The sequence below is a fragment of the Phyllobates terribilis genome, unplaced genomic scaffold (genome assembly GCF_046119375.1).
Source record: "Phyllobates terribilis strain yellow unplaced genomic scaffold, ASM4611937v1 Scaffold_1__5_contigs__length_1240528914, whole genome shotgun sequence".
Lineage (NCBI taxonomy): Eukaryota > Metazoa > Chordata > Amphibia > Anura > Dendrobatidae > Phyllobates > Phyllobates terribilis.
Window position 1 is genome coordinate 864,322,299 of NW_027362761.1, and position 13,486 is coordinate 864,335,784.

The 13,486-nt window shown below is 42.8% G+C and overlaps 1 protein-coding gene across 1 annotated transcript in view; it reads right to left on the bottom strand.

Annotated features, from left to right (window-relative positions):
• Positions 1-11,421, bottom strand: part of MANBA (mannosidase beta) — a 68,652-nt gene extending 57,231 nt beyond the window's left edge. Inside the window, exons 1-2 of the mRNA XM_073639168.1 lie at positions 11,073-11,421; positions 429-523 (exon numbers count right to left, since the gene is read on the bottom strand). Coding sequence (XP_073495269.1) covers positions 429-523; positions 11,073-11,270 — 293 coding nt within the window. The 5' untranslated portion in view covers positions 11,271-11,421. The remainder of the gene's footprint in view (positions 1-428; positions 524-11,072) is intronic.
• Between the last annotated feature and the right edge of the window lie 2,065 nt (positions 11,422-13,486).

The following is a 13,486-nucleotide window of genomic DNA, read 5'->3' on the forward strand; positions in this document are numbered from 1 at the left end:
CTGCATTTATGAGATAACATTATAGTTTGTAAACAAAAAAAAAAAGAACACAAATTGGGTTTGTGTGTGGGATAAAATGTACAGTTATCCATTTATAAAGATGTGATGCAACACAGTCTATTGTAATGCCAAGCTCACATTACCAGTGCTCTCCATCAAGCACTGTGTCGGGAGTTTCTGTTGAAAAACTGGATTCCTATGGAAATACTGACGGAGCCATTCACTTGAATGAAGCGTATGGAGTCACTGCAGACATGGTCTGGCCTCCGTCCTGGTAGTAATCGTCTTTACCAGCCCTGAACAAGGTTCTGACGGACAGCAATTATTGTGTACCTTACGGATCACACAATTCCATGGTGCACAGTGGGATTTTTTGTCATAAACGGTGCAGATTAAAAAAATATATATTAAATCGATGAACAGCCTACCTTATTTCAGGAGGAAGAGTAAATGTCTTGCTGTACGTCCAGTCATCTTGTACGATCCACTTGTAATTGATGTCGTTAAATCCCAGGTAAGGATCCTTCATACAGCAATAAAGTGCAACAACAAAAAAAGTTACTAACAGCAAAAAAATGAAAAAAAAATATAAACAAAATGTATCACTGTTGAGCATCTTGTTTGTTTGATAGCCCACACAATGATGGGTTCATTGCTTAATAAATGTGACTTACATGGTTTATTGAATGTATTAGGGCGCAGTCAGACAGCCGTATTGCCCGCGTGAGGATTGCATCGTATGACCGCTCCATAGAAATACATGCTGCCATGCTCATGTCAGGAGAGTCAACGGCCAGTCCAAGCATTGCGTTGCGATCCTCGTGCGAGTAATACAGCCGTTTGACTGCACCTTTATATAGATTTCAACACTGAAGAATATTTCATGAAAATTAAACTAATAAAAGAAAATGACTGAAAAACAGATTGCATGAAGCGAATCCTGATGAATATGCGCCAAACTAGGCACTGTCAGATTGGAAAGCTGCAAAAAATAAATAGTAATTTTTATATAAAATTAAAAATTTTGACAATTTTTGTGATTGATTTACTACTTTTTTTTTTCTTTCCTTCCTTGCAAACTCCTTTTTATGTGTTTTTTTTTTTTGCCCTGAAAAGTTTTGTGATTGAATTTTTTTTGTGTGTTCTAAACATTTCTTGTTGGCGACTTTCTAATATATTTTTTAAATCCATGAAGCGATGAATAAAATGCTAGCATTTTCAGAGGACAAAACTAATTCTTTCAAATTGCTCAAAAAAAATGCCCAGGTGTCTCCTGGATGTTTTTCTTCGCCTTCCCATTTACTTCTATTGTAAGTATGGAGCAGCTTTATGGCAGAAAACACCTGAAGAATTGACAAGCCCCTTTTATAGCTTTCTGAAAATCTGAACCTCAAAAGCCTGAACGTATGAACAGCAACACGTTTTTCAATAGAAATACACACTAAAGGTATATGCACACGTTGAGTATTTTGTGTGCAGAAATTCCTGCCTCTCTTGGCAGGAAAATGAAGCCTCAAAAACAGTGTTTTGCCACATTTTTTGCTTGCGTTTTTTCAGTGCATACAATGGGTGAAAAACGCAGGAAAAAACGCACAGAGAATAGACATGCTGCAGATTATTTTCTGCACTAAATCTGCAAGTCAAAAATACTCAACATGAGCATGATACTTCAGGTTTCTCATTCACTTTGCTGGCATCAGGTTTTGCTAGCAACTCTGCAACGTGTGCACACAGCCTAAAGTTGGCCGAAGCCACCAGTCACAGCAGGATCAGTCGACCGTCTCATTTGTATAGGGGCCTTACGTACTGATGGCAATATGAGGTCAGTGGATATAATATACGGGGGTCGGTGAACACAGCAGCCCCCTATATTGTTTAGTGACTGTTGCCCTGTATTGCAGAACTCGGCAATGGACACTGAGCACTGTACAGGGCTGGGGTGTTCAGCCTTAGGCTGAGTGCACATGATGCGGTTTTAATGCGTTTCCGCGGCAGTTATTCCACCGCAGAAACGCATTAAAATCGCTTGGTAAGAGGTCTGTCATGTATACCAATGATAATCCGCATGTGCTGTGCACTTGATGCGGAAATTTACGCTGTGGATTATCATTGCGGCACAAACCGCAGCATGACCAATTCAGGGGCGACTTCGCTGCAAAATCGCGCCCATTGACTTGCATTGAATCGCAGCAAACTCGCATGTATAATATCTATACATGCGGATTTGCTTTGTTTCAATGTAAATCAATAGGCGCAAAATCGCGCAGTGGCTGGTACCCGGGTCGGGAGAGGAGGCTGCTACTTCTCTCATCCAACCACTGCTCTGGCTGATAACAGCGAGAGCAACGTGGATGGGAGAAGCAGCAGCCTGCTCCTCCCAGCCCGCGTGCCAGCGGCAGTTAACAAAAGAATAAAAAATTTAAAAAAAAAAACTTCACACTCACCAGTCCGGCGACCCCCGGTGTCCTCCTGGTCCCCAGCGGCGATCCTCTCTCGTCGGCGGCCAGCAGTACAGTTTTATTTCAATAAAAAAAAAAGCGGCGACCATTTAGCCACGCGGTTAGTAATGGGGGCGTCTTACTCTAATGGGGGTGCCATCTATTACTAACCTGGGCCTCACGTCAGCCGCCAATACAAAACCGACGTGAACACCAACTCCATTATTCCCTGCCACCACTACAGGGCAGTGTGGAAGAGCGAGGCTAAGCGCCAGATTTGGCACATCTTATGGATGCGACATTTCTGGGACTGCTGAGGGGTGATAATAGCCGCGGAAGGGGCTAGTATTCATGGCCCCTTCCATGGCTATTATTATCAGCTCGCTGCTGGCTCGATTTTATAAGGGGACCCCACGTCAATATTTTTCTGGGGTCCCCCTGTAATCTAGCCAGTAAAGGCAAACAAACAGCTGTGGGCTGATATTAATAGCCATGGAACATTGTTGGCTAATGGCCCCTTCCACGGCTACTAATATCATCCCCCAGCGGTCGGCTTTCCCTCTGCTGGTTATAAAAATGACGCAGGAGCCCACCCCAATTTTTTTTTTTTTTAATTTTAGGCTTGGTGCCCATAATTCAGACGTAGCACTGCTTTAAACGCAAATTTTTGCTGCTGCGCCCAAAACGTTGCATTCTATTGAACGCAGGTAAATCCAGATGTGTTCACTGAACCATGCGGATTTACCGCATTCTATACACTCTAGTGGTCAAATTCTGTTGCGGAGACTAGCGACTTCACAAGAGAATTTGACATGCTGCTGTCCTGGAGGACGCGCCGCATGTCAGTGTCCACGGGTGATTCGCAGCCTCAGAAGCAAACATAGCGGACATGGGATTTCTAGAAATACCATCCACTATGCTGTAACATCTGGACGCTGCGTGTTTATACTGCGTCAAACCCGAAGCAGCTCCTGACCGTGGCCTCGTACCCAAACTCACCCGCAGCATGTCAACTTCTGTAGCGGACACGTCAGTCTGCACTGCAGATTTTGACCGATTGAAGTGTCATTATATGCGGTGGATTCACATGTACCGACAACAAAAGTGCAGCATTAGAACGCAACAAATACGTTGTGTCCAAAGTGCTGCTGAGTGCTGATGGGAGCACACAGGAGGTAACGAACCAGCTGTGAGATGTTAATTATGGCCAGGGAAATGTTTGCCTAGTGGCACATTCCCAGGCTAAAAAAAAACAGCTCACAGCAGGCGCATAAATTACGTGAATAGGAATGCTAATGAAGATTCAGTGAATGGGACTGGCTGACAAGCATCTCTTTTGTTTGGTGATGTCAAGGTGTCAATCAGACCTTTTCATGGCCAAACAAAGTAAAGAAACAGACAGACAGTGTAAACACTTTATTTGAAATACAACAGACCCATTCTTTAATCATTTAAATGAACCAATACAACCCCTGGCAAAAATTATGGAATCACGGAGCTCAGAGGATGTTCCTTAGTTGTTTAATGTTGTTGAAAAAAAAGCAGATCACAGACATGGCACAAAACTAAAGTCATTTCAAATGGCAACTTTAGGGCTTTTAGAAACACTAAAAGAAATCAAGATAAATAATGTGGTACTCAGTAAGGCTAATTTTTTTTCAGATCAAGCAGAGGGAAAAAATTATGGAATCATGAAAAACAAACACACAGAAGAACACTCCAATACATCACTAGTATTTTGTTGCACCAACTCTGGCTTTAATAACAGCTTGCAGTCTCTGAGGCATGGACTTAATGAGTGACAAACAGTACTCTTCATCAATCAGGCTCCAACTTTCTCTGATTGCTGTTGCCAGATCAGCTTTGCAGGTTGGCGCCTTGTCATGGACCATTTTCTTCAACTTCCACCAAAGATTTTCAATTGGATTGAGATCCGGACTATTTGCAGGCCATGACATTGACCTTATGTGTCTTCTTTCAAGGAATGTTTTCACAGATTTTGCTCTATGGAAGGATGCATTATCATCTTGAAAAAATGATGTCATCATCCCCAAACATCCTTTCAATTGATGCAATAAGAAAACTGTCCAAAATATCAATGTAAACTTGGGCCTTTATTGAAGATGTAATGACAGCCATCTCCCCAGTGCCTTTACCTGACATGCAGCCCCATATCATCAATGACTGTGCAAATTTGCATGTTCTCTTCATGCAGTCATCTTTATAAATCTCATTGGAACGGCACCAAACAAGTTCCAGCATCATCACCTTGCCCAATGCAGATTCGCGATTCATCACTGAATATGACTTTCATCGATCCTCAGTCCACAATTGCTTTTCCTTAGCCCATTGCAACCTTGTTTTTTTCTGTTTAGGTGTTAATGATGGCTTATGTTTAGTTTTTCTGTATGTAAATTCCATTTCCTTTAGGTGGTTTCTTACAGTTCGATCAGAGACATTGACTCCAGCTTCCTCCCATTCGTTCCTCATTTGTTTTGTTGTGCATTTCCTGTTTTGGAGACATATTGCTTTAAGTTTCCGGTCTTGACGCTTTGATGTCTTCCTTGGTCTACCAGTATGTTTGCCTTTAACCCCTTAACAACATTTGCCGTACTAATACGCGTCTGTGCCCTGGGACTTAAGAGCCAGACCCGTATTAGCACGTCATGGCGATCGCGCGCGCACACAGGCTGTGCGGGCGCTATCGCCGCCGGGTGTCAGCTGATTGTCACAGCTGACACCCGGTACTATGTGCAGGGAGCGGTCCTGCACCGCTCCCAGCACATTAACCCCCGCGATGCTGCGATCGAAGTCGATCGCGGCATTGCGGGGGCAAGGGGAGGTGATCGCCGATACTCACCTCCTCTTCCGGCTTCCAGCGTAGTCTGCAAAGGCTTCCCGGGTGTTGCCATGACGACCCGATGTCGTCATGACAACATCCGGGTCACCAGACAGCAGGAAGATTGCTTGGACATGCGCAGTGCATCTCCAAGCAATCTTCACACTGTGCATTTCTGACAGCTTGCATGGCATAGGGATGGTGCTGCATTCCTGTGCCAAGCAGGCGATCAGAGAAAAAAAAGTGAAAGTCCCAGAGTGGGACAAAGTAATAAAGTGTATAAACTGTGTGAAAGTTCCTCAATTGGAGGTTTGTCTGAACTGACTAGGGGTACAATAAAATTTGGCATGCAATTATGAAAAAATACTTTTCCTCTAGTACAATCAGCCCTCTTATGCCATTATTCTCCAATCCCTCCTTCCCTCCTGGATATTTGAGGGATTCTTTTATGGGATGGAGAGCTAGGGAGGATGTTCGCCTTCTGCAGATATTCGAAAATGGTAGATTCCCGTCATTCAATACAATACAAGATAGGTGTGCGTCAAGAAAACTCCAGTGGTTGGAATATCTACAGTTACAATCGTTTTTATCGTCCAGGGGGGCAGTGCCCCTGTTCCAGTGTACACCATCTTCCTTTGAGAGACTGTTTTTGCAGGAAGCTCCTCCCAACCATGTAATATCCATGCTTTATAATTGTCTGATAGGGGTAAATATCTCAGGAAAGCTTAATTTTCAACATAAGTGGGAACAGGAATTGGGACATATCATACCCTCGTCGGACTGGGAAAAAAGTTTCTTGTTTACACACAAAATGTCGGGTGCGAATTATGCGCAGGAGAAAAATTTCAAAATTATGGCAAGATGGTATCGGTACCATGTGAAACTCCACTCCATGTTTCCGGCAACTTCAGACATGTGTTGGCGATGTGGAGTGGAAAAGGGATCTATGCTCCACATCTGGTGGGAATGTAGTCGGATCAAACCTCTGTGGGATAAAATATTCTCTAACTATAACCTAATTACTGGAAATAGGGTTGAGAATTGCCCTGAGATAGCCCTACTTTCCATTCTGCCTTCATCGATTAGATCCCAAAAAAAAGATATTTTAAGATTTTGTTTAACGGCAGCTCGAGCGGTGATTCCACGTTATTGGAGGTCACCTCAAATCCCCCCAATCTCAGAGTGGTATAATGAAATGGCTAATATCTGCAGAATGTTGGAGCTTTCTGCTGATTTCAATGATTGTGCGGATAAATTCATGAAGATCTGGAGTGTTTGGATCTTGTTTCAAGACTCGGAGTTCCATGGGCTATTTGGGTAAAAACTGATGAATAGGCGAATTGGATCCGGATTGGTGCTGGAGATGATTAGTGAAATTAAAATAGAACCTTAGCTCAGATTCCCCTGCCCCGTTCCCATTCCTTAAATCCTTCTCTCCTTTCCTATTTTCACTTTCTTATTACTTCTTCTCCTGCCCCCCCCCCCCCTTTTTTTTTTTTCTTCTTTCTTCTTTTCTCCCGTTTTGGCATTGTTGATATTTGATATATGCTCTTGGTTCCATTGTTGGAACAGACAAAAGTAAGTTTATACTGCTGGAAAAGGTGCTTCAGTCTTATAAGAAAAATAGTAGATATGTGAATGTGTAATATTTTGATCATCGAGACTGAGCACTGGCTCCTACTGATGTTGATTTTGTATGTTTATGTCTTTTATTATTTCAATAAAAAGAGATTACACTAAACTGTGTGAAAGTGGAAAAAAAAATAAAAAAAAAAATTTGCAAAAATAAAAATATAATGTACCCATCAATAAATATTATAAAAAAAACAAAAAAAACAATAGAAGTACACATATTTGGTATCGCCGCGTCCGGAACAACCTGACCTATAAAACTGTCCCACTAGTTAACCCCTTCAGTGAACACGGTAAAAAAAAAAAAAAACGAGGCAAAAAACAATGCTTTATCACCATACCGCCAAACAAAAAGTGGAATAACACGCGATCAAAAAGACGCATATAAATAAAAATGATACCGCTAAAAACGTCATCTCGTCCCGCAAAAAACAAGCCGCCATACAGCTCCATCAGCCGAAAAATAAAAAAGTTATAGCTCTCAGAATAAAGCGATGCTAAAAAATATTTTTTTCTATAAAATAGCTTTTATTGTGTATAAGCGCCAAAACATAGAAAAATGATACAAATGTGGTACCGCTGTAAATGTACTGACCCGAAGAATAAAGCTACCTCATCAATTTTACCACACGCGGAACAGAATAAAAAAAAAAAAAAAAAAAAAAACAATTCCTGAATTGTTGGTTTTTGGTTATTCTGCCTCCCAAAAATCGGAATAGAAAGCGATCAAAAAATGTCACGTGCCTGAAAATGGCACCAATAACAACGTCAAGTCATCCCGCAAAAAACGAGCCGTCACATGACTGTCTGCCAAAATCTGGAAAAATTATAGCTCTCAAAATATGGCGATGCAAAAACTAGATTTTACAAAAAATGCGTCTTTTTGTGTGTGACAGCTGTCAGTCATAAAAACCCCATATGATTCTGGCATTGCTGTAATCACACCGACCCGAAGAATAAAGTCGTCTAATCACTTATACCGCACAAGGAACAGCGTCAAAAATAAACTCTTGGGTTAGGATTGGGCTGGGGCTAGGGCTGGGTTTGGGGCTAGGGCTGGGTTTGGGGCTAGGGCTGGGTTTGGGGCTAGGGCTGGGTTTGGGATTTTTTTCAAAAGTAAGAAAAAAAGATGACGATATGGCGACTAGTGTTGAGAGCAAGTGCTCGCTACTTGAGTTTGCATCGGGTGCTCTGGTATGCATTGAGTATCGTGGGTATTTGAGTGACATGCTCGAGTCTCTGCCCCATATGCTTCACGGCCAAAAAACTTTACGGGGATTGCCTGCCATGCACGAGCGATCGCCGCATGTTTTTTTTTGGGTGTCTAATAACCGTGAAACATGCGGAGCAGGGACTCGAGCATGTCACTCGAGCACACGCTGTACATGGTGCATACCTGAGTACCCGATGCAAACTCAAGTAGCGAGCACTTGCGCTCAAGAATAATGACAACTTATTCAATATGATGGCCTAATGTAAACAAATTCTGTGTCGTACCTCTGGGTTCAAAATGTTCACTATACACCTTAATAAAATCCTTGAGGGGTATAGTTTCCAAAATGGGGACACTTGTGGGGGAGCTCCACTGTTTAGGCACATCACGGGCTCTCCAAACGCGACATGGTGTCCGCTAACAAATTGAATGGAAAATCGGCTCAAATTGTTAGCGGACGCCATGTTGCGTTTGGAGAGCCCCTGTGTGCCCAAACATTGGAGCTCCCCCACAAGTGACCCCATTTTGGAAACTAGACCCCCCAAGGCACCTATCTAGATGCATAGTGAGCACTTGGAACCCCCAGGTGCTTCACAAATTGATTCGTAAAAATGAAAAAGTGAAAAAAAAAACACTTTTTCATTTTTATGAATCAATTTGGGAAGCACCTGGGGTTCCAAGTGCTCACTATGCATCTATAAAGGTGCCTTGGGGGGTCTAGTTTCCAAAATGGGGTCACTTGTGGGGGAGCTCCAAAGTTTGGGCACACAGGGGCTCTCCAAACACAACATGGCGTCCGCTAATTATTCAAGCAAATTTTACAATCAAAAAGTCAAATGGCGCTCCTTCCCTTCCGAGCCCTGCCGTGCGCCCAAACAGTGTTTTTTCCCCAAATATTGGGTATCTGCGTGCCCAGGGGAAATTGCACAACAAATTTTGGGGTCCATTTTTTCTTGTTACCCCTGTGAAAATAAAAAAATTGGGTCTAAAGTAACATTTTTGTGAAAAAAGTTAAATGTTCATTTTTTTCTTTCACATTCCAAAAATTCCTGTGAAGCACCTGAAGGGTTAATAAAGTTCTTGAATGTGGTTTTGAGCACCTTGAGTGGTGCAGTTTTTAGAATGGTGTCACTTTTGGTATTTTCTGTCATAAAGACCTCTCCAAGTGACTTCAAATGTGATGTGGTCCCTAAAAAAATGGTTTTGTAAATTTTGTTGGAAAAATGAGAAATCGCTGGTCAACTTTTAACCCTTATAGCTCCCTAACAAAAAAAAATTTTGGTTCCAAAATTGTGCTGATGTAAAGTAGACATGTGGGAAATGTTATTTATTAAGTATTTTGTGTGACATATCGCTCTGATTTCAGGGCTTAAAAATTCAAATTTTGAAAATTGCTAAATTTTCAAAATTTTCGCCAAATTTCCATTTTTTTCACAAATAAACGCAAGTGATATCGAAGAAATTTTTCCACAATCATGAAGTACAATATGTCACGAAAAAACAATCTCAGAATCAGGGGGATCCGTTGAAGCGTTCCAGAGTAATTACCTCATAAAGTGACAGTGGTCAGAATTGTAAAAATTGGCCCGGTCATTAACGTGCAAACCACCCGCGGGGCTTAAGGGGTTAACAACCTTCCCATGTTGTTTGTATTTGGTCCAGATTTTAGACACAGCTTACTGTAAACAACCAACATCTTTTGCAACATTGCGTGATGATTGAACTTCTTTTATGATAATCCTCTCCTTTGTTTCAATTGACATCTCTCGTGTTGGAGCCATGATTCATGTCAGTCCACTTGGCAACAGCTCTCCAAGGTGTGATTACTCCTTTTTAGATGCAGACTAACGAGCAGATCTAATTTGATGCTGGTGTTAGTTTTGGAAATGAAAATTTACAGAGTGATTCCATAATTTTTTCCCTCTGTTTGGTCTGAAAAAAATTACCCTTACTGAGTACCACATTTTTTTTCTTTATTTCTTTTAGTGTTTCTTAAAGCTCTAAAGTTGCCATTTGAAATGACTTTAGTTTTGTGCCATGTCTGTGATCTGCTTTTTTTCCAACAACATTAAACAACTGAATGAACATCCTCCGAGCCCGGTGATTCCATAATTTTTGCCAGGGGTTGTATACTCACCCCAGTTCTTATGGTAATCCAAGGGCTTAAGCAATGTCCCACCAACTTTATTTAGCTCCAAAAATCATTCATTGATGCTCAAAAACGCTTAAAAAAAAAAGGCATGTAAAAACGCGTCAAAAACGCATATAAAAAACTCATGCGTTTTTTCTGGCAAGAAGAGACAAAATCGCTCAGGAACTTTCTGCTTCAAATCTGCATCGTGGGAACATACCCTTAAACATTGTTACATCTGGCAGCTGATGGAGTATATCTTAGTTGAGAGGTGAGGGTGCTGCTCCATTGATTTCATGATGATGACTTATATCATACATGTCTAATTCTGGCCCGCAGGGTGGTTTTATTTGGTCCGTGACACCAGAACTACCACCCCTATTTGGGGTCCATTATTCTGAGTAGCGGACCATGTGGGGCCCATATTATATATGGAGGACTATGCGGGGCCCATTAAGTCCCAGACAACCCCTTTAACTGGTTAATTAGCAAGACACAAGTTCTCCACTACAGACTGTTCAGCACATATTCCTTATATACGAAGCTTCCACCGATCCTGCTGAACCCCAACGTTCATCTAGCAGACCAGTAGGCACCATATGGCACCTCGATGAAATTCTGCCTTTTCCCCTTAAAGGTTTATAATGTCTCCGTTACCTATAAATTGGCCTTGATCTCAGTGTAACAGATTATTAATAGGAATATTGGCCCAGGCATGATGTGCGCAGGGCAGCGCTGTACAATCACTGAGGGTAACACTCCCTCCTGGGGGAATGTGGGACTAGGCCCATTAGGGCGCATGGTAAGGGCATACTGCACCTTTATGATGCCCCAGCTGAGCAGAGCCGTGTGCACACTGCCAGGTACCGCACCCTGCAGCTGGATGGAGCTGTTCGAGTTCCAGACAGTCCACTGTCCGTTCAGGCTGAACACACGAGCATTGGTAGAATTGGAGGACGGCATCCCGCAGACAACGTGCAGCAGCGCTACAAAGAGCGGGAACCTGCCGGGCTCCATGGCTGCTGAGGGGAACCACGACCTGCTCACAGCTCACAGTGTCACGACGGCGTCTCCATAAAAGTATCAGCTACTTCCTCAGTCTGTCTGTCCAGTCACATGACATGGACGGTCAGCTGCCGCCAGTCTCCTCCCGTGGTGTCTGACGTCATGGCTAAGGGCGGGGCTTAACAGCTGACACTACTGGGCTCCTCGTACAGGACGCTGCAGTGCGCGCGGTATAGGATGTGAGAGGCTGCGGTATACAGCGTGTATTCCCGTGCATGACACCTGCGTATATAGAAATGGCCGAAGGGATATTGCACAAAGTGGGAGGATTCCGTTGTCATGTTAAGGGTCCTGAAGAGAGGGGAGAGAAGTGGTTTTTTTTACATGGGACTGTTTGTTGGGGGAGATTGGATGTGGGGCAGTGATGTTTCTTGCATGGTCCTGTCTGTTGTTGGAGGGTCTGAAAGAAGGGGAGTAATATCTTCTTACAGGGGCTGTATGGTGGAGGGTCTTACAGAAGAGGGGCAGGAAGTTAAGAAAGGGATGTTCTTTACATGGGACTGTTAGAAGAGGCTGAAAGTTGCGGAGTGATGTTATTTACGTGGGACTGTAGATGGGAAGTGATGTTATTTACGTGGGACTGTAGATGGGAAGTGATGTTATTTACGTGGGACTGTAGATGGGAAGTGATGTTATTTACGTGGGACTGTAGATGGGAAGTGATGTTATTTACGTGGGACTGTAGACGGGAAGTCGTGTTATTTTTTTACGTGGGACTGTAGATGGGAAGTCGTGTTATTTTTTACGTGGGACTGTACTTTTGATGGCCTGAGGGAAGGGGCTATCTTCAATGCAGTCCTATATGCCAGGTAACCCTCAGACCATCCATGTATGCTGGGGGCACTGTATGATGGTGGGATGTGATGTTTCGTTTCCATTAGCCTGGATGTTGGAGCTGTCTGAAGGAAGTTTTATTACATGGTGCTGCTGGAGAGAGGAGGGTGATGTTTTACTTTTTTTGAAGGGAGGTGATTTACTGGATGTAGCTGGTTTGATGGGTGTGAGAGACGTTTTGCACATAGGACTAGATGATGGATGGCTGAGAGAGTGGAGTGATGTTTCCATCCATAGGGCCTCTAACAATTAAGGCTATGTGCACACGTTCAGGATTTGCAGCAGAAAACTCTGCTGCAAATCTTGATGAGTTGGCGGGAAAAGTGCTGCGTAAAATATGAGCATTTTGTCATGTTTTTTTTAAGTGCATTTTTGTTGCAGATTTTCCCTGCTCATTAGTATGGGTGAAATCTGCACCAAAACGCTGAAAGCATTGACATGCTGGAGATATAAATCTGCACCAAATCTGCAAGGAAACCCTTCAGTTTTTGTGACAAATCTGCGCAGAAGAAGCATGACAAAAACGCAACGTGTGCACAGACCCTAAGGCTATGTGCCCACGTTGCATTTATGAAGCAGAAAATTTCTGCTGCATAAATGCAAGTCCTCTCCCGGAAAAACGCATGCGGAATTCCGCACGCGTTTATTGCGCATTTTTCGCGCGTTTATCACGCGTTTTCCACATGCGGAATTGCCTTGCGTTTTTTATGCATTGGACAAAGGCAATTCCGCTTGCGGAAACGCAAAATTAAATGACATGCTGCGGATTTTTGAACGCGGCATAAACGCTGCGGAAAAATCCGCAGCATGTGCATAGAACTTGCGGAATCCCATTGGGGAACATGGGGTGCGAATATACATGCGTTTTTCAAGCGTTTACGCTGCGGAAATTCCGCAGCATATACGCTTGAAAAATGCTACGTGGGCACACAGCCTTAATGTGTTTATTTTCTTCATTGTTATTATTTTACTAACTTTTTTATTATTTAAACTTTATCAGTCCAGTCTTCTAACTTCCCACCTTTATAAATGCATTGCAGTGTTAGGCTGTGTGCCCACGATGCGTTTTTGGTGCGTATTTGGAGTGCGTAAACGCTCCAGAAACGCATTGCATACCTTATCCCATGACTTCCTATGACATTCTGCAAGTTCTGTGCACATGGGCCGTATTTTTTCTGCGCAGATTTTATTCGCAGAAAAAATACGGACATGACCAATTCTTGTGCGTTTCTGCATGCGTATTTGCCTTATACAATGCATTGGAAAAACGCATGGCAAATACGCATGCAAATACACATCAAAAGCGCATGTAAAAAATGCATGCGTTTTTCTGC